Below are 25,516 nucleotides of genomic sequence, written 5' to 3'. Positions count from 1 at the left end.
CACGGTTCCTCTGCCTCTCCTCGACTCAGAGCGGACTGAGCAGGTAAATGAAGCTCTGATCTTTATCTGATTACTACCGCCGGTATTAAAAGCCTGCTGATGCTGCTACTCGTATAGTGTCGGTATGACTGCTGATGTTGGTCCTGCTGGTTGGGCTACTGAGCGTACAGTTCATGCAGCTACTGCTGCTAAGACGACTCCCATTACTGCTACTGCTGCTTGTACTGCTGCTACTACAAATACTCTGCTGCTGAAAGAACAACTACTTAAACTTCTACTGCTACTGAGGCTACTTCAAGGACTGATAGTAATTATTGTAGTACTGCTGCAACTGGTGTCTGTAGCACTGCCGTGGGCATCGTTAGCTAGCTAGTGTGTTGATTCCATGCTTTAGTGCTGCACTGGTCACAGAGCAAAGTTCTCGCTCCTCTGGCGATTACGTTTAAATGAAATTACATTTTCCTCATTAACTCTCTTGGCTTCGTGACGTTACTGCTCCACTGACCGTTTTACATTACCTCAGTGAGTCAGCAAGTTGCTGTGAGTTGGTTTACGTTATTCAGAAGTTAGGCCGCTACAGCGGTCGCAATGGCAAAAGTAGACGTATAAATGGCCGCTGCTCCGGCCATCCTGTTATGTTGATTTGAATGTGATGAGAGATGAGACCAAAGCACTCACATGGCATACACCTTAGACCACTAATGTACCGGGACACCCAACAAATCACATTTGGTAGATCATCTTTCCCATAAAAAGCTGAATGTTCCAACTTTTCTCTCACAAAATGACGTTTATTGTGAGTTTAAATTCAGCGAAGAACTTACCTTTGATGAAAACTCACCAAAACGGACTTTAACACCGCAGATGAAGTACGAGTCTCGCTTACAGTAATCACAATTCAATTGTTACCTCCATCTTGTATAATTGGCATAATTGCCGTTGTCCCAGTAATTGCATTGATTACCCATTATTGCATAAGAAGATACTGAAACCGAGAAACGGCTTAAACCCTGCTTTATGATGATGATGATGATGATGATGATGACGACGAGGATGAGCCTGTGAAGTTCAGTTTAGTGCTTTTATTACGTCTTTAGTTTCACCAGTTTCGCTCACTTCCACTTCCGACATTTCCCCAAATGCCTTTTCCTCCCCGACCCCCAGAGAGCAGCGGTGAGTGTGTTGGATTCAGCCGCTGGTTCCATGTGGACTGTAGGTGTATCAAGTGAGAGTATAGTTAGATGAGGCGATTAGTCAGGAGGAAGAGTTGCTCACCTGACTCTCAAAACCTCAACCTCTCTATTTTCTGCCTCTGTGGGCGTCTCTGCCCACGGCGGATGATTCCTCCCTGCTTTGCTCTGTGAACACTGGAGCAAAATGGCGGCTGAATTCTTCATTTGTCTTCTTCTCTGTTGGACCTTTTTTTGAAATAAAGTTTGTTTCTTTCTCCCAAAGAGGACTGGAACAGTTCTCCATGTTCTGAAGTTAGAAACACACCGATCGAATCAGCGCTTCACATCCTGAGGCGGAGATTTTAGATCAGCCATTTTTTTAAATGAAGGATTTTCATGCAGGATTGGACAAGAATATGAATAAGAAATGATGGTTTTAACTCTGAACAGCAGAGCGAGACCTTTAAAGACCTTAAAAGTTAATGCAGGAACGTTTGTGTTGCTCTTTTGGTGGAAACAATGTTTTTGGCAACGAAAATGGTCGATTTTGAATGAAAAATAATTGAGTATTAGTTGCTTTTTAAATCCAAAAACATTAATACATGCAAGGCTTTCACTCAGCGATGGACAGGGAGAAGCAGAGAGCGACAGGCGGAGAGAGAAAACCTCATAATCTCAGATAAATTAATGAAAGCAGAGAGAGAATCTCAGATAAATTAATGAAAGCAGAGAGAGAATCTCAGATAAATTAATGAAAGCAGAGAGAGAATGTCAGAGTCAAGCGGCCCACTTCGCCCAAATGGCTCCCGCTCACAGACAGGAAATGAAGCCAGGCGAAGCCAGGCGAAGCCAGGCGAAGCCGCGCTTGGCTGGCTGTTTACCCAGCACAAAACAGACGGACCAGAGGATGTATCGACGGATACAGAGGACCATGTATGCTGCATTGCATTGTGGGCTGTAAAAAGTTCTTGCATCCAAAGGGGTTCATGATGCTTTTATGAAATAGGATAATCTATTATCAGCAACTTTCTTGGGGGAGTATTTGATCCAACGATCAGTCCAAAAATCCAAAGATACGTAATTAATGATTATATGAAAGAGAGATAACAGTAACAGGTTGGGTTTTTTTGGCCACTTGCAAAACATTGACATATCATCGCCTTATTAAGTTGAGCAAACAGTTGCTTATTTACACATTCAGCAGACACTTGGCAACATTATCATTCATCTAGAGTCATGTCTGAGTCCACCTGATGAATTTAAGTCCAGTGTTTTCTCTCAACCAACCCCAGAGGGAACGATCCGTCTCTTTAGCTGCTAAATGCGCTACTATCTGCTTAGAACTCCACCATAGTGTGTTATAAAGCATCTATTAGATGTTTACATACTGCCTTCACCCTTTACATTGTTATTTCTTGCATGCAGAATGCTTTGTTCGTGGTTGGTTTGCTTTCCCGGCTCCTTCTCTTCTACATTTCCCTCATATTCATAACAGAAATCGATTAACGTGAAATTGATAAACTATTGTTTACAGTACAATCCCACTGGAGCTCTGTGCACTTAGTGTTTGGTTAAGAGAGGATATTCATGATTTAGCCCCTAATTATGTCGGTAAGTCGACTGTTTGGAGTAATTTATTTGCTGGTTGCAAAGTTCAGTCCTTTAATTCAGAGATGTCCTGAAAGTCAAAGAGTAATCAGGTTTGGACTCCTCTGCCAAAATGTCAAGCTCTGCAGGACGACAGGTTGCCAAGACTGGCTCAGGGGTCACCAACCTGTTTGAAACTGAGAGCTACTTTAAGGGTACCGAGCAGTACGAAGAGCTACTTGTTTGATACAAACGTCCTGAATAACAAAGTTGCACAGATCACCTTTTAATAATAATAATAATATGTGTGAAGAGACTTTCTGATCACATGTCAATGTTAATTATTCCTCACAATAATTATTGACAATGATTTCCACAACATGATGGTAGGAAACACAGATATATTTAAACATTTATTGCTGTTATTCTGTTTCAACATTTGAAAGTCAGAGGTATCACATCTCTGATATTTTAGTAAATATCTTTCTTGACAGTTTTGTATGAATAAGCACATTTGTAGCATTTGGTTCAAAACCACACCTGTTATATTTTTGTAAAAATGATCACTTCTGACATTTTTTATGAAATCATTAACTGTCATATCTTCAAATGATGTCTCGTTTGTACTAACCACCACTTTTGTAACATTTCTGAACAAATCATGATCAACAAATCAACTCGATTTGTATAAACATGGGACAATCAGTTATGAATATCCTGTGTTGTTTGGCTTTGGAGCAGATGACATTTATGATCTTCACGACAGGAGTCATCACATGATCAAAGCCGGTTACTTTTGCACATAGCGCCTGTTGCTGAATGATGCAGTGGTAATGTAGACATTTTGGGAAGTCTGGGTCACCTTTACATTGCGCAATGAAGCCTGCATGCCGGCCCGTCATGGCGGGAGCCCCGTCTGTTGTCACCGACACCATTTCTAATGGTACCTCCACGAAGAAACTAGTAAACAGTCTCGTCTAGGCGCGCGAGTATCTTCGGGCGCTCGCGTTCAAACCTCTAGTCTGGGCCTTTTTAAATTTGTGAATGTAGATTTTAAAATCTACATTCATGCAAGCGTTTTTGATTAAAAATGAACAGCAACTAAAATTTTTAGACGGAGCTCCATGGTGACTAATACTATTTTTAGAACATGCCTTGCGGGCGACTCACGTGGTCCCTGCGGGCGCCGTGTTGGCTACCTCTGCTCTGGCTAATCAACAAGCGTCTGTGTTTGGGAGTCCATGGGACTTTTGTTTACAAGCCCTGGGTTGATTGCAACTGGGCACTGGGAGCCCAACATCACTAAATACCCCAAAAATGTTTTCCACTCTTCGGCTCGGACCAAAGAGAACCAACTTCAGAGGCTTATAACTGCAGAGCAGCACGATGCATTCACGGCACACTGGAGGTCGTGTAAATCCAAGCTCTAAACTGGGACATTCAGATGTATACTGTGTAGTCATGCAAGTAGTACATGTGGATAGATTCTCACAGAACGTACAGAATGTACAGAATGTGTTGCTTTTCATAAGAAGACTTACTGAGGAGAAATGTCTTGGATGTATGATTGAATGTATTCAATCATAAGAAGATTTTATATCTCAGAGTCTGACACGAGTTTGAACTCGAACACAACCGCTCACAACGTCTGTATACCCAGAATTCCCCTCTCCTGCCTTTGCACTGCTCTGCTCATTGTGCAGTCAAAGTGTTTTTTTAGCTGGATTGGTGAAGAGGGCAACGACCATCTACATCAAATGCCCCCCCGTCCCCGTCTACCATGCAGCATCGGCCTGGTTCCTCTGGTTGTGGTATTGTAGTTTACGGGCGTAATAAAATGACTGACGGCTCAAAACAGAAGCAAATCAGTGTCAGTCGTGCTGCTCTGACTGACACTTCCTGGCTCACGAAACAAGTCTGTGTCGGCTGAGGACATTTTTCTGTGTGTGTGTGTGTTTGTGTGTGTGTGTGTGTGTCACAGTAAAATAAAATCAAGATACATAATGCTGAATCTTTAAAATCCATCGTTAATGAGAAGGGATTTTGGATGTAGCGCTGCTTCTCTGCTGGTAAAACATTACGTACTGTAAACACGTCTCTTCTCTCTTTCATTTTTGCTCAAGTATCCAAAATCTTTCCACTACTGTTTCGGCTGATATTGGTCACCAGCAGCTCTGCAGTTATTTATAATCTGTGGCTCGAAGCCTGGAGCTCCACACAAAAAAAAGAAAAGCATCTTACAAACGGTGCCACAGAACTGTTCTGACCGGTGCTGGATGATTGCTCAACGAACACTTGTATTCCAGAGAGGAAAAGTAAAAAAAAAAAAAAAAATGGTATTTTTCTCCATTTATCAGAAATGGAAGATAATTGTGTGATAAGCAGCTGGTGTGGAGATATGACTGGAAATAGACTCACTATTCTTGTGCTGCATTCAGAAAAGGAAATAAAGCAGAATAGCTGCAGGATGAAAGTTTTACATCCTTTACTAGAAGCATCCAAGAATAACTGGACCCGACTCAACAAAATCATCTTCTTCTTAAGTTCCTGGTATTATTATTTAGATTTTATTCAATTGATTTACATGTCCTTGCTCTAAAGCATGCTAGAATCCAATTGGGGGGGAAAAAAACATCGACCGCCACACCAGCAAGAAACCAACATCATGTGTAGTCTTTCATCAGAGCTTCATTAAATACCAAACAGGCACAAGATGTCTGATTTCTGACCGCATTTTCTTTAATTTCCTTGTTTCGGTTCCGATATGATCGTTTTCATTTCTGTATTCAGTGATAAGGGCTGGATTCTCTTCTCACATGAAGCTCCACAAAGGGTTAAACTGAAATCCTGATCTTCCCTGCTTGTTGTACTGTAAATCCGGCATGATGTGAACTCGCTGCCCTGCTCCGCTGTTTCTGGCTCGATACCGTCACCTGGTGGTGAGTCGGCGTCACTGCGGCGGCTGTGAAGGGAGCAGCAGAGCGAGGACGCCGTCTGTTTGGGGAGATTTTTAAGGGACAATATGAAGAGTCACAGCGTCCACGCGTTATTGAATGTGCAAGAAACGATTGGGAAACACGTTGTCACTCTCCCCTCTCCTCGCCCATTTTGAATTAAACATATTGGTCGGCATCCATAGGGTGATCCTCTTCATGGGCCTCATTGTTGGCTCGCTGCTCTCTGGGTGAAGCAGGAGAGAGGCAGAGTGTACAGGACATCTCACTCCGACGCTAAACACTCGGGACACAAACAAACCAATGAAGTCGCCCGTTATGTGGCCAGTGGCGTGATTGGGGTGATTTCGGGCCCCATTGCACGCTGTCGTGACGGGGCCCCTAGTGACTTACTGACACTTTTATTCTTGACAGGCGTGACCGCTCGCTCTGCTTGCAGACGTGCATCAGCTTCTCATTCCTAAACTTTTATTTACAAACCATCAGTCACAAAGATCGTTTTTATTTGAAAGTGTCAATAAACAGCATTGTGAACATGTTGAAAAATGCAGTGAACGCCTCCAAAACATCATTTAGAACATCGTCTGACACCAAACTGCCAAACAAGACTATGAAGAATTCAAAAAAGCAAATCTATAAATCTACAACTACTTTGGCCTGGTGTGTAGGTGGGCTGGTGCTCTACACATTCCAAAAAATAAATATAATTAATATAAATATGGCAAAGTGTATATTAAAATATTTGAAAAGTCAGATTTTAAAATGGCTGAAATCAAGAAGTATTTGATGTTTTTTAGTTTGTCCTATAAACATTCCAGACCGCTCCTTTACAGACCCATTGGTAGTCAACGTTGTCCTCGTGTTTCGCTCCACATTCAGAGTTTTTAAGTTGCATGAGATCAAACCTCCCATGAGGATCGTCTCATCATCGTTAGCATGTTAGCCGTTAGCTCGGCGGCTGCTCTCTGACACGTGACCGTCCTCGGAGGGCAGATGGGCTCTAATCTGCAGATAAAACCAGATGATGATGATTGAACGGCTCAATGAGTGATGAAACCAGTCCTGCTGCCTGCAGATTCTACTCTTTTCTTGTAATTCGTGTGACGTTTTTTTCATGTGACTATCACAACTTGCCACTTTTAACAAAAGTAGTCTGAATATAACAATCAGTATAATCAGCGGACTGAAGAGATTGTTTCAAGTTTAAACCAAACTCGACTTAAATGCGCACCAGCAATACTCCAAACGTCCACTGACCTCCTTTTGACTGTTAATAGCTTTGCAGCTGTGTCGTACGTCTCTGCGTCCACATCTGGCACGACGGAGAAGATCTCTGTGAGCACTAATATAACTTAAGGCTTTAGAAATATTTGACTTCGGCAGCTTCCTGGTGGCGCTAAAAAAACACACTAAACACAAAAACAAAAGGGGAAATTTGAGTTATTGTTAGTGAAATTACCGATGTTCATTTTAAAGTGCTGGCTTCTACTGGGTATATATATTTAACACTGTCTGTAAGTGTATATATATATATAGTTTGTAAATAGTTTGGAATAACAGACTGAGTCATTCTCTCTCTCTCTCTCTCTCTCTCTCTCTCTCTCTCTCTCTCTTCCTCCCAGGTGGTCGGGCGGTGCCTCAGGACCAGTCACCCACTTCTACCTGCCCTCCGGGACCCCCTGGGCCTCCGGAGGCCGCCAACGGCAGCAGCGACATCACGGTGAACTTTGACCCCGACCCGGCGGACCTGGCGCTGTCCAGCGTGCCGGGCCAGGAGGCGTTCGACCCGCGGCGGCACCGCTTCTCCGACGAGGAGCTGAAGCCTCAGCCGATGATCAAGAAGGCCCGCAAGATGCTGGTCCCCCACGAGCAGAAGGTACTACATCTCCCACAGTCCTTTGCTGTCCTACGGACCACTGGGATATTATAATGATCCTGACAGGCTGACAAACAAACACATCTTTACTTTGATAACTGGAAGATACATAGTTTTGATGGCCAATGAGTTTTATTTAGTTTTCACCCTCTCACTTGTTTCAAACTTTGAAACGTCCTTATTATCATTTGAGTTAAACCTTATTTTCTCAAAATAGGAGAAAATAATATATATTTTATATAATATTACGTCGGGTATTTTATAAAATGTAATAAATAAATGCACAAAAAAACCCAGCATCAGTCACAAACACAGTCAAATAAAAGTGGAACCGAAATCACTGAAAAGTAGAACATTAAAATGACATAAGAGGAAAACTAGGCATTTAAAATGTCAACCTACTTCAACACTTGAGTGTTCTGCAGAAACACGTCCTCGCGTGTGAAGAGAGGTCAGGTTTGTTCTGCAGGATGCGGTTCAGGCAGAACGCCCAGCAGCCGCGTCTGAACTTCATCACGACGAAGGCCACAGCTCTTTTGACAGCTCCTGTGTCGATGTGGAAAAAGAAGTTATGGCGCATGATGCCCGCTAGTATTCCCGTCTCCCGACCAGAGTGCTACGATATTTGGTCCTCGGCTCATTGCGCAGGAAGAGGAGCTCTGATCGATGGCTCGTGCTTTCACAGGTCAGTGCGGAGCAGCTGCAGCTCCTGAGGCCTTTGTAATTTACGGAGGGATGGAGGCGCTCACCTTGTGTTCTGTCTCAGGAGGTTTTATAAATCATTTCTACGCAGGTTGTTTGGAAAAAAAAAGATCTCTGAGCAAAGTTAAAGAGGAAGCTGATTGCTCTGCAGCTCCTCGTGAATTACATCTCAGATTCATCTCTTTGGCTGCGATCCAGGATCACAACGTTAAGGAGAGTTTGATTATTTTCATAAACAAATAATAAAAACAAATACTGAAAGTGATTATCTCTGAACCGCTTTTTTTAGATGTTTCAAAAAGATAATGATTTTGCAGAGTTTAAAGTTGGAATGATGTTAACTGTGCCAGACGTAAACAGATCCTCTCTGAGGAAACACTGCAGCGATTCCACCGACATCAATCCTTCCAGACAGAGATCACTACTTTCAATTTGGAGTCCAACAGTTTAACACAACAACCTCTGTGGTTTCCAATCGTCCTCTCATGAGACCCTCATCGGCCATCACGTCTCAGCTCAGCATAATATCTATTTCCACTTAACATCTTTATTACTCTCCATCTCCTCTTTACCGTCCTAGAAGTTCCAAATGATTCGACATCGTCGGCCTTTTATTGACGTACATGCAGACCGCTCTGGTGTCTCTTTAATGTGTCTGTGTTTCTATCTGTTAGCGTTCAGGTGTCTTGTGACAGCCAATATGTCTTTTCAGCAATAAAACACTGGGAGGTGTTCCAATATAGGAAAGTAACGGATGAGGCAGAGTCTGTTATTTTCCAGACGAGAACATCTTGGAGCGCATTGTTGTTCTTATACCACGGCCACCTACTAAAGGACTACTCAACTTCACAGCAGTGACAATACATTCTAGTAACTAAGTCATCAAAACATCCAAAGAAACGTCTTAAACCATCACTGCAGTGTTGTCCACTTCTCGGCTCTCCGTCCAATGTTGTGAAATCACAGTATTGTACGCTGTTAGTTCATTTTACAACTTCTAGAAATATAAATAAGGGCTTTTCAAGTGCTCCTACTGGGGAGTTGTTCTACCTCGAAGAAAATCATCTGCGTTTTATAGACATGTTTCCCAAAGTAAGTCTGTGGGAAACAGGCCGCATGACGTCACGTGACGGACTCGAAGTTGTAATTCCTGCTTTTGGCCACTATGTAAAATGATCTTCAGCCTTTAGCTTCTTCTCGCTGTCCAGTATTTGTCATGTTTTTTTGTGTTCTGTAGTTGCAACTATTCAACTGCTGCCTCCTTCCCTTCCTCCTTTCCTCATCACATATCTGACCCTCATAACTCATCCCATGCTTCCTTCTTCTTCTTCTCCCCCCCCTCTCTCTCTCTCTCTTTCCTCCCGCCCCTTCCACCATACCAAACGGCTGCCGGCGATGAAAGGATGACAAGTACTGGTGCCGGCGCGTGAAGAACAACGAGGCGGCGAAGCGCTCGCGGGACGCCCGGCGGCTGAAGGAGAACCAGATCTCTGTGCGCGCCGCCTTCCTGGAGCGGGAGAACAACGCCCTCCGCCAGGAGGTGGCCGACATGAGGAAAGAGCTGGGCCGCTGCAGGAACATCATCAACAAGTACGAGAGTCGGCACGGAGACTTGTGAGGGCGGAGGATGAGGAGGAAGAGGAAGAAGACGACTACGACGAAGCAGGAGGAAGGGGGCGGGAGGGGAGGTGGAAATGAGAAAAAGAGGGTACAAGGCAAACCCAACAACAGCAGCACTTTAGTTGAAGTGGCGCAGGGAGAAGGCCGGCGTAGGTCTGCAGTAAGCGCTGTGCGACACCGGGGCGCAAACACCAGAAACAAACGCGTGCACGCTGTGCTTTAGGATGTCACAACAGGAAAGCACATGCGACGCCAATCTCTTTCCCCCCAGTTTGACTCTCTTTGTACATGCTGCTTCGCTGTATCCACTCAATGTACTGTTTCACCGTTTGTGTCACCTCGGCAGCTTACACGTCACCCTCGGTGCTGTGCTTACGCCCGGTGTCGCACGGCGTTTTCGCAGGTAGTGCGTCCCCGGCCGCCGCTCCGGCCAGTTCAAACAGGGTGTTGAATTCACATTATGCCAGTGAAGTCTCACTTTTTAAGCTCAAGGCACGGATTCAAGCCAGGAAGAGGTCAGATGTGTAATTCTTTTCTATAAATAGGACAAAAAAAAAAAACATGTATATTTTTGAAGTGGGAAGGAAGGAAAGACTAGTCCAGCAAAGAGGAGGAGGAGGAGGAGGAGGAGGTGCAGGAGGTGCAGGGTTTTCGTCCATAACGCAAAGAGATTTTGACAAAGGATTATTGTATATTTTTCTATTAGCAGAGATAGTCAGGAGGAGGATTTTGGAGATAATCTTTTGTATATTTTATATATGGGGCGGGGAGGGGCTGTTTAGCTGGACAGTCACGGGGCCACACTAAATGCTTTTCCTCCCAGCTGTTTATCGCAAAACAACAGATAATCTATTTTCGATTTCACCGAGCTGGTTAGTCGCGTTAGGCCGGAGGCGTAACTGAGAATGTATCACGGCTGAATCAGGTATTTCACACGATGCGAGACCAGGCGGGGCATCTTAGTAACGATTGTTTTTGGGTCGAGGGGAGAGGGCGTCGCAAGGAAGACGGTGAAACAAAACAATTGTATAGTTTTAAGAGATTTTTTGTGTTTTCGTTTTGTTTTCTTTTGTGGGCTCGTTCAAGCACTTGATTTGTTCTCTTCTATTTGATTCCGTGTCTGATTTTGAAATAATCGCAGGGCTTTTTTCTTTTTTTTTTAGAAGGTGAAGGAGAAAAAAAAGAGAGAGAGGAAAACAGGAAGCAAATAGCCATCAGAACAGCTGGATGTGAGCAGATGTTTGAAAATATACAAGGGGGAGAATTTCACTGGCAGGTTTGCTTTTATATTGAACGTGTCTCGCTCACACACACACACACCCACACACACACAAACTCACATTGACGGACAATTTGTTAACAATAACACAACGTGGTTGCAGTCTTTCTCTCTCTGTTTGTCCAGGAAGTGCAAAAATGAAATGCTAACTGGTTTAGGGTTGATTTGCCCGGATCGAACGGTGACTGAAACCTTCAGCATGCAGACACACAACACACACACACACACACACAGTCCTGACCCAGGTTTTAACCCTTATTGTTGTTGTTGATGTTGTTATGGACTTCTATGGTGCTGATCGGATCTGATCCTTCACCTGATGCACGCACACACACACACACACATGCAAACACTTCCACCATCTCAAACACAGTACTGAACTGCCTAAACCCTTTCTTTGTCTTTTATTCCTTCTTTTTAGTTTCTTTTTTCTTTCTTTTGTTGCATATTGTATCGATAAATCGTATATAGATTTACACACAAACACTTGTCTATACCTCTCCTTCAAACTTTACCCAATGAGAAACGAGAAACGCACCCTACTGCTACTGTACCATACAACTGTACTATTGAATATTAAACTATTCTCTCACTAGATATATATATATATATGTATATGATATATGCTTGAATTATTGTGATAATAGTTGTAATATACATAATTGAATATATTACAGAAAATCCCATTGGAATCATTTTGTCAGTTTTTTCTCAGGTGTTTTTGTCTGAGTTATTAAATACACATTAAAAAAAAAAAAGTATTTGATTGGATCACAGAATTTGTGTTTTTTTGTTTTCTGGGGGGGGGGGTTCATATTTGTCTTCTTGTTGCTGAGCTGATGTGTTTTCATTCTGTTTATCTCTAACTCACTGTGGGACAAGATACATTTGGCTATGAAAGAACTGCACCACGGTCGCGTTACTTCAACGACACTACCGCTAGTTCCTCCAATTACAGATCGTGTCCTCCTGAGCACAGGTATGAACCATAGACTGTATTTAAGGTTCGACCACGACAAGGCTGGAAAGTAAGCAAGGCGGACTAGTGAGTAGAAGAGTTTCCGTGTCCGGCGTGATGACGTTTGATATCCTCGACAAAAAACCAAACAAAAAACCAATTGTCTTTCCAGGTTTTTGGACGACACCACTCACACTAAACAGTTTACTCTAAACAGTGAGCAGTGAATTCAGATGTTGGACACTTCGTTTTTTAAAGAATGGGTCCTTGATTTTAGTCAAATGAGGACTAAAGCAGCCTCTGACTTTTTGTTGCTGAACTGTTGATTTTTTTAAGGCCAACCCAGAAGTTAGCGTCACACTGGTTCCCTTGAGAAAAAGCAAATGGGATTTTTGATTGTTGCAGAAAATAAGCTCTGTGACAAACAAACGTTTTTTGGTACATGGTTTAATCAGCAAGAAAAAAGAATTACACACAAAAATCTTGACAAATTAACTTTTTTTATAATATTTTTCTTAAATACAATCACCAGAAGTAAAACGCTAACGTTAGGCTATAAGGGAACGACTCCTCGGTCACATGACTTCACGTCACCGCCACAAAGCTAAAGTAAAAATGTTCAACGTGACGACGTTTAGTCGTCCCGTCTTTTTTAAAACACGTAAAAAGCTTCAAAATTCCCGAGTGGAAGAAGATATTTTATTTTGTTTAACGAAACTAAAATATTATAATCTCGTGTTAACCACAGGCCTTATTTAGGGCATCAAATCAAAAACCCATCGATTTTGAGACGGTTGAACCTGAAGTGCAACAATACTGACTCATTCCAGGTTGACTCGTTCCTGCAGCACTCTATTGTATCCTATTCCTCCGTGCCATACAGCCCAAATGTGTTGACATGTTCCTTCATTATGGAAACACACACTGAAGATTACTTTTGACTGAATCCTACATTCTCCGTCCTGCTGCCCCAAATAGAGCATGAAATGTGGATTAATCCACCGATGAATATAGTCCCAAAAATCCTCCTATTTGAGGTACGTTTGCTAAAAACTGCAGTGACCATCTGTCTTAGAATGACTGAGCCTTTTCCAAAGATTTAAACTTTATATTTGTGAACTGCTTTTTTTTACAGATTTACATCAGAAAGCTCTGAGAGACGGATTAACATATTTTTGGTATCAGTCTTCTTATGGGATTTGTTGTCAATATAGAATAAGGTCAGCCTCACCCTTTCAGAACAAAAACTAAATCAACAATCCGTTCGGACTTCATTTTATTCAAGTATTTTATATCAGGTGTCAATAATTGTGTGTTTTGGGTCAAGATAAGTCTTAAGTATTCATATACACACTAACACACAGATGGTTTTGGTCTTTTCATGGAATTTTTTTGACAATAAGCTAAATATATAGAGCCTTGACTGGCATCACAGTCACATCTATTGTCATGGTTTCCTGTTTGTCCCTCCTGCGCTCCATCTAGGCTTCACTCTGTTTCCAAAAACTGGATCCAAACAGACAACGGTGCAGAAACCAGAAAGCAGGCGACGGCACTCAAATCAGGTACAATTTACACACATTATTAATATTTGCTCACTTTCATAATTTCTCTCATGTTATTAGTGTGCCCCCTTCTCACTGTAGGTGTGTGATATTGAATAATAAATTAAACCTTTTACACAGAAAGTGCAACAGCAGACCATTGGGAGGCACTCAGACCCTTCTGACAGCTTCTCTGTTGAGACATCAGATCCACAACGAGTGTGTGTGTGTGTGTGTGTGTGCGCGTGTGTGTGTGTGTGTGCGTGTGTGTGTGTGTGTACAGTGTTGTGTGCGTTCACACTTCTCAACAGCTCAGTTTAAAGTTCAATTCACACATTCAAATGAACACTTTCTGTTTATGCATTTGAAATACCATCTACCACATATTTATATTACATTCAACCGGCAGCCTTTAATGTCTTAGAGTCTCACTTTGCTTTTATTTGCATGATTTTGGTTTATAAATATGAAAACATGTTCATAATGAGCAGCGTTGAAGGTTGCCTGAGACTCAAGCCTTTCATTGCCATCGACTGCTGCGTTGTAATTGTTGTGCATATACTGTAGACGTAGATGAAGAACCTGAAACTTGTCTTAAAACCTGCACACATAAAACTTAGGTTCGTGCATGTGATACGTGCGCACAAACACAGGAAAGCATCCTCACGGGGGGTCGCAACCAATTGCTTGATGGTTAAGTTGACTTTGGAGACTTTGGAGACGGGGATGGATTATCTGCTGCAGGAATGAGTCCTAAACTCCAGAAATGACTCAGCAATTTCATACCTTTCGGTTCCCTAGTCTCTAAGTCAATGGGTTTTTTGAATGGGTTTTTGGTTAGATGCCTGCAAATAACAAATGTAAAGAGATGTTAACGATATAAAATACATCAAAATATACCCTCTCGTGAACGTTGAAGCTTTAATGCGTCTCAAAAAAGTTGGTTGCTAATGACCATTATCACGCGGACTAGTCCTCCTTTAGCTTAGCGGTGGTGACATGAAGTTGTGAGACCGTGGTGTACTTCCTAATGTCAGCTTTTTACTTCTGATTCAAAATTCATTTGTTAGAGATTATCTAGATGAAGTATAAACGTCTGTTTGCCACAAAGCTTATTTTCTGCAATAATCCACAATCCAATGGAACAATCCCATTGGCTCTTCGTGGAGGGAACCAGTGTGATGCTAACTGCGTGTGTGTGTGTGTGTGTGTGTGTGTGTGTGTGTGTGTGTGTAGCCCCTCAACCTCGGTTATGTAACAACACCATGCCGGTCTGTGTGTGTGTGTGTGTGTGCGTGTGTGTGTGTGTGTGTGTGTGTGTGTGTGTGTGTGTGTGTGTGTGTGTGTGTGTGTGTGTGCGTGCGTGCGTGTGTGTGTGTGGGAGTGGATGGTCTCGCCACCTGTATCTGGTGGGTTGTTTCAGCTGTTCGCCGACGTCTGCGTCACCGGCTCCCCCTCGTCACGCCGCAGACCATCTGCCCAAGCTGGTGCCGACGGTCCGAGCCAAAGCGCGCCCCGCACCGTGCCGCACCGTGCCGAGCTGCTTCCAGGTGGTAGCCAGGCCCCTGTACCCGTGCTGCTGTAAGTTATCTACAGTCAGACCGGGGCAGTCCCAGAAAACAAAGGCTTTGAAGTCATTGTCATTACATGCAGATACATCTTTTAGGTAAATTCACAGAAATCACAGGCAAGACATGAGAAACATAAACATACTTTAGAATGAGAAATCCACGAGATATTAAAAACTGAAAACAAACCCTTTGACAAGAGCTGTTGGAAAGTTTGCGCGCTTTTCAATAAAATACGCAAAACACTTTAAGGGAATTAACCTTTCAAATTATTCTTTTTTTATCAAATCATTTAATCCCCCATAGTTTAGTATTCACACATTAATAATTAATGTGCTTTCATGTGATAAAACACTACTTTTTCAGTCCCTTAATTGGGCCACAGTGGTTGTAAAGAAACTTGTATTACTTAATGTTTAACTGACATCATTCATGTGATCAATGGAATAGATGTATTTATTCAGGTTTCAGTCTTTTAGAACAGCAACAGCTGAGCGTCTGCGTCAACATCTATTAGCAGGTTTTTATTTTTCATTGTCACTAAATAGATAATATTCTCTGTACCGTTGAAGAACTCAGTGAGTATATGATGAAGGTGAATCAATCAATAACATTTGTGTCTAAGTTGTCATGATGACATGAAGTAATGTCTCTGACACACTTTCTTTCTTGGTAAGAATATCAGAAACACTCTGCAGGTTGGAGAATTCAACGCTATGAGCGTGTGTCCTGCAGGAGAAGTGGGTGAAAGGTGAGTTCAGTGTTCCACCTCGAGCCTCAATGGGAACCAGATGGCCGACCTCCAAACTCCCGTGGAGTTCCGGCACTTTCACCTCTGTGTGCATTTCTTCCACTTTGCCTACTTAGTCCAATGCAAGAGCCTTTAATCCCCCCCCACCACACATTTACTTCACAAGTTCATTGGAATCCCTCAAATCAATTAAGGGAGGACCCAGGCACAAGATTTAAATACAAGTTTTAACAATAAAATCTAAATAAAAGTCACTAATTAACTCATTTCAATCAGTTGATTATTCGGATAGATTGTAAACACTTCTCTTTCTCTTCTTCTTTTTACATCCGGCTGGTATCGCTGTAGTCTCACTGGCTGCCTTTGACAACATGCGTGTGTGTGTGTGTGTGTGTGTGTGTGTGTGCGCGTGTGTGTGTGTGCGCGTGCGCGTGTGTGTGTGTGCGTGTGTGTGTGTGTGTGCGTGTGCGTGTGTGTGTGTGTGCGTGTGTGTGTGTGTGTGTGTGTGCGTGTGCGTGTGTGTGTTCTCAGCCTCCCTCCAGTTCTAAGAAATCTCCCCCCAAATGTCCACTCATTTCACCACCATAGGAACGTCTCAGTGTCGGGGTGGATGTGCGTTGAGGTCATGGCAGGTGGAAGCTGCAGCGCCTCCTAGTGGTCAGCTGTGAAGAGAAAACTCAGAACTCTGTTTGATGAGATGAAACGTGGAGACATTAATTAAAGCCCAATCAATATAAACTACAGGTATTTTTACACATAAAAGTGAACATTATCAGAAGCATGATAGTTGTTAAGATTGTTCTTTATCCATGTCAATCAATTCAGGAGTCATAACGGCGATCTCATTGTGTGTGTGTTTGTAAACCCTTCAATTTAGGCCACGAATTGGATGTTTAAGAGCTCAACTATTAGACTATCATTACTATGAACTTGCACCAAAGTAATATCCCAGTAATCCAATTGAAATTGAAGGCAGGCTCACTTTCAGGAGCTGTTTGTGCCGTTTAGCAGCAGTAATTAATTAACTGAAATGGATTAAAGCCCACTCCAAGCTGTTAGTGTTAGTCCTTAACTGGAGTCTAATTGATCGTGCTCTTAGTTTACCACCTAAAAACTACTTTTCAACCAAAGACGTGACTTTGGATGTGTTTTATCTCATACTAATACAGTGATTTTGGTCCAGAGTTAATATTCTCCGCTATAGTTTTCAGAATGAAAGCAGATTTATTAGATTTCTGGACACTCGTGGGCAGCGGATCAACCTGTAATCACAACACTGACAGATTAGCACCAGTCAATATGGCGAATGTGTTGGTAAACATTTTACACACCCGGCAGACACAGAGCAACATTAGCATTCGTTTGGTGCAGTCAGTGTACAGGTTAATCAGAGCTCTCTCTGAAAACAATGAGCTTAAAGATGCTAAACCGATCAGTAGAACTGTTGAGTCTGGTGGGGATTCTCCGTGGGTTTGTCACTACGAGTCGTTAGACCCATGGGTGGTGTAAGAACATACATTTAACTCTAACTGTGGCATTAACTGACTTTACACAAGTTCTCTCTGCTTGTTTCTTCATTTAGTTGTTGGAACATTTCTTATTGTATTGAGGCGATTGATGATTCGTCCCAGAACAAACACCAAAGGGAGCACTGCTGAGGATAATGTGCCCACACAGAATGGAATTAGTTTTTTGTCAAAGTATACATTACAGTGAGTTCTAACTAGTTTATACATCTAAGTTATTAGCTGTTCGAGGTCTGACTGAGCCGGTGCGTTCCAGGTGTCAGACATTGTTGTTGTCTTCTCGTTTGTTCAAGGCAAGAAACCCAGGCGAGGCACTTTTAAAGTGATATTCAAGGCCATCTTTTTGAATTCAGAAATTGTTATTGGCCACATTTTCTTTTCTTTCTCAAACACTTTGAAAAGGCTGCTGTCTGAGGCAAACCTCAGCCTTTGGCAAACCTTTGTGTGTGTTTTCTTTCTGTCTAACACAGGGAGCAAGGGAAAGAGAGACTCTTGAATCATTAATGGGTTTTATCAAAAATACCATCATCTATCTGTGTGTGTGTGTGTGTGTGTGTGTGTGTGTGTGTGTGTGTGAGAGAGAGAGAGAGAGAGAGAGAGAGAGAGAGAGAGAGAGAGAGAGAGAGAGAGAGAGAGAGAGAGAGAGAGAGAGAGCAGACAGCAGGTCAGATCGGGGGTTTAACTGTCACATCTGTTGCAGTGTCGCTCTCCGTCTCGCCGTGAGGACATCAGTCTAAATGTCTCTCTGAGGCTCTGTTTGCCCTCAAAAACCTTCAGCAGCAGCTCCACCTGATCCCAAACAGCTGTCAATCACAAGCAGCCTCCTCTGGCCCTGTGAGGTCCGCATGTGTGTGTGTGTGTGTGTGTGTGGACACAAACAAAACAAACTGTATATTGAGGGTATTCGTACCTCACAAACGTTAATGATTAGGGATAATAACATGGGGATGTTGCTTTTTTTGGGGATGTTTTTGTAATTTAGAATTGATTAAAAATCAAATTCCCAAATATTCCCGCCTGTATTAAGTACCTCCACCTTCTAATGAGCGTAGGTACTCACGGTGTAGCTGCAGACCAGTGTTGGGTCGGTTGATGGCTGCTCTGTGCCTCCCTGTATTGTCTGATTAAAGCCTTTTGTGATAACCTGTGCACAAATTAGCAAATGAAGAAGTCCTGTTTATGATTCGTACAACCAAATGCTGCACTTGCATGTCATGCGATCTTTTCATATCTGATCCCCCGAACCGAATGAGCCGGTTGTCATGGTGATTTAAACTGGGTCAGAAGTCAGCTTTCAGGAGCGAGAGAATCAGGGTTCAGCTGAAAGTTACCTTCCTCCCCCTACTAATCCCACACGTGTGTTAAAGGCCACGTCAAGCTTCAGCTATCGATCAACAACAAAATATCAGAAGCGCTTTGTGCTTGAGTGCATATTAAACCTTCATGTCGCGGCTATAGAAGAGATTCTTCCCCACGGAGGTTTCATCCACAGCTCATTAGGACTACAGCACACGTGAGTCACACTCACCCATAAATACATTCAGTAGTCCCGATACCATCCCTCCATGTGACCGCAGATAAATCAGTTGTCTGTCTCTGTAACTTTTGCCCCCGAGCCCTCTAACAGCGTTGACTTGGTTTGACTCTGAGGCTGCTAACGATGTGATGCAGCGCTCACTTGTGTGTGGCTGCGACTGTGGGAGGCCTCGTCCTGCCTGATCTGTCCTCATTAGGTGCACCGCAGCAGCTGAACATGTTCCAAATGTACGGTGAATATTGACTATATTGTTGTCAACAAGACTTACACAGAAAAATTAGTAAATCAAGTGAAGCTAAGCACACGTGTGCAAATAACCGGCAGATAGCGAGTTCTTTAATTAGTGTCAGTTTTCTCTATTAGAGTGCATTAAATTAAGGCCGATTTATTCAGTGTAATTGAATATAATAGAGTGTGGGTGTTACCACAGTATAAAAGCTTTATTGAATCATTCATATGGCTGACCTCTGACAACCAGACTAGTGTCAGCTTGTGTGACTTTCAGCTCTTGATATTTAAATATTAAGATTAGAATTGAGAGAAAGGGAATTTTTTTTTCAACATTTAAGGAGGCGGCATGCTGATTCCCTTCCTGTATGTGGGAGGGTTGTATTATCAGCAGCCACAGGCTCAAATTAATGGAGAAGAAAGCTGTTTTTGTGGACTGGAAGCTCCAGACACCTGTTTATACCCTGACTGTGAGGTGCTCAGCATGCAACGCCAGTTCAGTAGAGCCACCATGTGTGTAGTAAAGAACATTTACAGAAAAATTCAAGCTTTTGCAATACTCAGTTGTAAAACGATACCGACCGCAATCACCCATTTCTCCATCCACTCCTAAAACTAAGTAGTTTAGTTATTTCTTGTGACGACGGCAGTTTATTTTGAAAAGACCGTTTGCATGTAACAAGCGGAATTTGACAAGCGTTGCCGGCTTTTGCTGAAAAACACTCGAAAAATAAGAAAATTTTCGTAACATATCCGAACCTGTGAGGATACGTCGTTGAGCTAGTTGGGGGAACAGCGCTGGCATAATATCACTTACATAGTGAGCATGTCAGCAGCTTCAGCTTGGAGTTACTGATCGATGCGACTCCATTATTCACTCTCTTGCTTTGTTCTTGGTCTCTACCAACTCTGGAGGGTTATATCGCTCTCTTTAGCTGCTAAATGCTTCACTATGTTCATCTAGTCTCAAACTTTCTCAGTCTGATGTTTGTTGCTAATAAGAAATTGTACAGAGATTGTTTGCAGAAAACAGCTTTCTAATGCGACTGGAAACAATACAGATGAGAGCGTTGAGACAGAACCAAAAGATTAAAGCAAAAGAATGAGCTCAAGAATCTAAAACTAGAGCTGAGGGTAACTGCAAAGTTGGGTGGAAATGTAGAATATGTTGTTATCTGCATAGAGGGGAGCAGTGAGTCCGCTACAGTATAAAATCAGTCGATGTATACAGTTTATTTAAAAGACCTGCCAGTGTCTATAAACTCTGATCGTGGAACAAATGAAGACTTCCTGCTACTCTTAAGGATTTTAAAACACATCAATATTGTTCTATTTACCACATCTGTAGACTTTCTGTTTAAGCTGACCGGTTTTGTAGCACAGCTCCCTGAGAAACAATTTAGCACCAAGTGGATTATCCCCGATAAATAAAGTGGAGGTAGATGGGGCCAGAGGGATCGCTCTGAGCAGAGAGAGGATACTCCCCAAGTTAGAGGCTAATTGGTCCGCAGGGAGCAACCAAGGGTGCTTGGTGTGGAAAAAGAGACCTTTTAAACCAGCTTTAGGAAGCAGAATAGCTTCTTACATCATTTAAAACACTCACCTGCATCACCGCTGCTCAAAGGGGCTTCCTGGGCTGGTGTTGTGGTGAGGGCAGCGCGTCACCGGTTTGAATTGGGCTTCAGTCTGAGAACAGTGAATGTTGTTTTCCTTGACTCTCAGTTACCAAACTGAAGGTGCTGTGAAGTAAAAGGTTTCAACATGCCTGTTAACAGTGCATTAGGGTCATTGTAGGTTAAGAATTACGGAGCCGGTGGAATGGTGATATTTGGAGAAAACCTTCAAGATTAAGATTAAAGAATTATTCTCTGAGATGAAAGTGTTTTTTCTGTGTTGCTTTCCCTTCACAGTGACAGAGTGACGGTTGGGCGCGTCAACGTGTACTTAAAGTAACGTTGTGTGTTCGGAGTAATCAACTGTTTTTTAGCGTTAGCTGTGCTAGGCCAGTTTTTTCTTACGAGTTTTATTTCATAAATATTTTTTATTTCTGTAAATATTAACCTCGTCCTTAATTATTATTTATTTTTACTGTACGCCGTCGTGGTTATCTTTAATCATGTGATTGCACCCCAACAGAAGCTTCATTCCATCACTACGCAAGAATACATTGGTTTCCGGTTGTAATATCAGCTCTTTATTCTGCATCCTCTAGTCCTCTTCTTACTGTACATGCTACCTCTTACACCTGGGTTTGTGGTATCTTTTGCTGATTCATAATCACTGTCAGTGAATTTGTCTTCTTTTATAAATCAAGGCTGGATTACTTATTGGTAAAGTTGACAACTGCCACGAGGCCTTGAATGCTTCTGAATGGTTGTTTTTCTGCAAATTAATTTAATTAATCACAAATTCATAAAATGGTAAATACCTGAAGGTATCTGTGCAGAGTGAGGGCAGAACAAGTCAATTTACCACCAAAAGTTCTAGAAAATGTGATCGTCAGTCGACCTCTAAGAAAACTACTTTTGGAGTTTGACTGGAATGAGAATGAAATCCAGACCATCTGCAGGAAATGAGCCAAATCCCACGAGTTTATCGGAAGAAAGAGAGTTATTGACTCCTGATTCCTTACGCTTGGAGAACTGAGCGGGCTAAAATGAATTGATGTTTATTCATTCACCAGTGTATGAACATGTGTGTGTGTGTGTGTGTGTGTGTGTGTGTGTGTGTGTGTGTGTGTGTGTGTGTGTGACTGTGAATGGGTAAATGTTGACAGCTTGACTTGCAGCGTACAGCATTTTGAAGGGTCAGAAGACCATATTCCCAACTTGATATGACAACTGGATACAAAACACCACAGAAGAAAAGACCGATCATTCACACAGTCGCTAGATTGAGTCACTAAAATCAAATCTGACAAGACGAGAGATTTACCAAAACTCTGTTTACAAGCCCGGATTCACTTTAAATTAAGCAGTAATTAGGCTAACGAGCCCAAAAAAACAGAAATGCAACAAAATAAATGCTTCCCCTCTGGGAAGCAAAGCACACAAACGGTGTGATTGCACCACAAGATGTCTCTCTCCAGCGGCGCTCGGCCTGAAGAAACAAAGTTTGCAAACTGGAGCTCCTTCCACAGACTGAAAGTATTCATTTCATACAGTGTTTGATAGATTTTCAAATTAAAAGCGGTGATTTAGGAATAAGGCGGTGATGTGAAGTGTGAAGAGGCTCAGCGATCCGTCGATACAGTGAGCGTTCCTCCTAATGACTGTTTATGGAAGGCTGCCGGTGTGAATGAATGTTAATGACTTTCTGGGAAAAAGGTTTTCTGAAGAAGCTGTTGCCTCCCGACGAAGACAGGGGCTCTCTCACTGGGGCCCAGCTTGCACGCCCTCACACACACACACACACACACACACACACACACACACACACACACAGAGAGATGCTGCGTATTCTTCATCCAGTGTGGTGTGCCCCATTTGCTGTCTCATTTGCCCACTGAACCACATCTCTCTGTGTGTTGTGTTGTTTTTTTACCACAGACTCTAATTAAGGTTGCGTTGCCTCGGAGCGAGTCGTTTGCCTCGACATCACCGCTGCGTGCTCTGCGGCTAATTACAGCCGCTGTCATGGCACAAGGATCTAAATGAGGCCGATGCAGGTCAAGACTTTGTTGTTTCAAAGAATATCTCAGAATTTAATCTGCTTATTGTCGTGGTTGCGCCGTGAAGACTTTGTGAGTTGTGATGTTTTTTAGTTTTTTTTTAAAGGGTTTTATAAACTGAAGAGATTGGACAAAAGCATGTAAATCTTTTAGGCAATAATTGAAAATGACCAAAATTGGAGTTGACAGCAATGTGTTTTTGCAATGTAATAATATTTCAGAGTAGTTCTCACCATCTTTAAACATTTTCTATGAATGTTTTACTGTGTTTTACTGTGTTTTGTACAATTCATTTTCATCACAGACACCATTATGTGACTGACAGTTGAAGCTCTTCAAGCCTTGTTTGGGTTTAACTCTCCGGTTAAATCATCAGTAAATATGAGCAACTGTGTTCAAAATGATCGAGTTCTCTGGTGCTTAAAAAATCTGTTTTTATGTCTACAGACTTGAACCTTTGACCTTTTTCTGTTTATTTTGTTAAAGCATCAGGTGAGTGTTAACACCAAATACTATGTGTAGACACGTGATCCACTTTTAGCTTTTGAAATCAGCTGACTATAAGTGCAGCTTCATGTTTACACACTTCTGCTCCATCAGCTGCTCACAGAAACCTGTGAACACTTTTCTTTGAAATAAAAACAACAACTTTTCCTGTTCTAATATTTATGCCATGAGTATCGCCATGATCTGTTTCTTTAATGCTTCCACAAACCCGCTTCTATGACACGACGTGTTTGTCTTTCAGGTGAAAGCACACCGCCGGTGGGAGGCCCGTTTCCTGAAAATCCTTTTTCCAGGAGCTCAGAAAGCGAAAGGTTTTCTAGGAAAGAAGGGACCCCTGTAAATGGTCTCTGTGTTACATCACACACACACACACACACACACACACACACACACACACACACACGGCCCCTGTGTTCTTACCGGTCATGCTTACATCACAGGTTTAACCCCTTTATTATTATCCCCACCTCTTCATCTAAGTACCTCTCTCTCCCTCATCTTTGCTCTCTTTCTGCCTCACCTTTGACCCGACATTCCTTCTCTCTTTGCTCATTCTCTCACTCCCTTTCTTGGTTTCTGTCTCACCCTTTCTGCCTATATCCACCCAGATTCTTTGCATTTTCTTCCTTCCTTCCCTTGTTTGCTTTTTCCTTTCCCCCCATTTCCTTAACTCAGACTTCCTTTCTTCCTTACGTTCTTTCCTTCTTTTGTTCCGATTTGTCCTCATCGTTCCCTTCACATCCTTGTCTACTTTCTTTCTTCCTTTCCAGATTTGTAGTTCCTTCCCTTCTTTCTAACCTCCCTCGATGTCCTCATTACTTTTCTGTTCCACTTCATCTGTTATAAATAACACACTAACACACTATTACTACTATGGAGTAAAACTGAATATGTAGCGTGTGAGCTCACTGGACAAACTCAACCGCCCCACAATGCATTGCGGCTCTTCAGACTGTCCAATGCGGGACTGTGAGGCAAACATTTAAAATACTTAATTGGCTGAATAAGATCATAATGAATGATGGCGAGTGACATTGAGGTACAGTTAAGAGGATAAAGCGTGAGAACTCTTTTAATTTGGTTTAAATAATACTGAGGTAATGTTGATATACATTTGTTATTAACATTTTTCATTCAGCGTTAGCTCAAACCTTCAGAGTGAACAGTCTGATGATGATGGCAGACTTGATCAATAATTAGTATGCAGTATGATTGAGTATGATGTAGTGCAGCTCTGCTCTCCTTTTACTTTGTCCTAGACTTCCTTCCCTCTCTTGATCGTTTCCTCATGTTTCCTTCCTCTTTCCCCAATTTCCTTCTCATTTATTTTCAACCATTATTTCCAATACCTGTCCTTCCTTTCCTTTTCATCTTTCTTCCTTTCCTTCTTCCCTCATTCTCTTCCTTACTGATTTGTTTCCCCTGTTCCCTACTTTCCTTTTCCACTTACTTACTTTCTTCCTGTTCCTTCTAAATTTCTTTCTTCTCTTTCATGATTTGCTGTTATCCCTCTCTCACACCCTTCTCTCCTTCCCACTTTGGACCCTTCTCTCTCTCCCTCTTTTCTTCATTTCTTCATTTTCCCCACTGATTCCCACCCGTTCTACTGTTTTCACCTCTTCTCTTCTTTCCTAACTCCTTTACATCTTTTCCTCCCCTTCTTTCCTTGCCTTCCTCCTAATTTGGTTCCATCCCTTTTCTCCCCCACCTTTTCTACTTCCTACTTTCCTTTCATACTTCCTACTTTCCTCTGTTTTCTCTCATCTCCCCTACACGTCCTTCCTTCTCTTCCCTCCTGATATGGTTTTCATCTATTCTTCACCTTTCCACACTTCCTTCCCTTTTCCTTCCTGATTTGTCACATCCGTCTTCCCCACTCTCCTCCCGTCCTGTCCTTTCCTCTCCTCTACCCTTCCTAACCACTTCCCTCCCTCCATTGGAATTCACCAGCCACGCTCTGCTCTGAGAGGACGACCGGCTGTTTCCTCTTTTCTAGCTCCACAATTGGATGTTGCCATGGAAACGGCCGCTGGAGGG

At 42.5% G+C, this 25,516-nt stretch overlaps 1 protein-coding gene across 3 annotated transcripts in view; it reads left to right on the top strand.

Annotated features, from left to right (window-relative positions):
- The window catches only part of dbpa (D site albumin promoter binding protein a), a 28,527-nt gene extending 16,595 nt beyond the window's left edge, over positions 1-11,932 (top strand). For all 3 annotated transcript variants that reach the window (XM_076075315.1, XM_076075314.1, XM_076075313.1), the window contains 2 exons: positions 7,336-7,589; positions 9,694-11,932. In XM_076075315.1, the coding sequence (XP_075931430.1) occupies positions 7,336-7,589; positions 9,694-9,909 (470 nt within the window). In that variant the 3' untranslated portion in view covers positions 9,910-11,932. The remainder of the gene's footprint in view (positions 1-7,335; positions 7,590-9,693) is intronic.
- Positions 11,933-25,516: the final 13,584 nt, after the last annotated feature.

The sequence above is a fragment of the Anarhichas minor genome, unplaced genomic scaffold (genome assembly GCF_050575085.1).
Source record: "Anarhichas minor isolate MPS153535 unplaced genomic scaffold, ASM5057508v1 ptg000051l, whole genome shotgun sequence".
NCBI lineage: Eukaryota > Metazoa > Chordata > Actinopteri > Perciformes > Anarhichadidae > Anarhichas > Anarhichas minor.
This window is presented reverse-complemented; position numbering and strand designations above follow the sequence as displayed.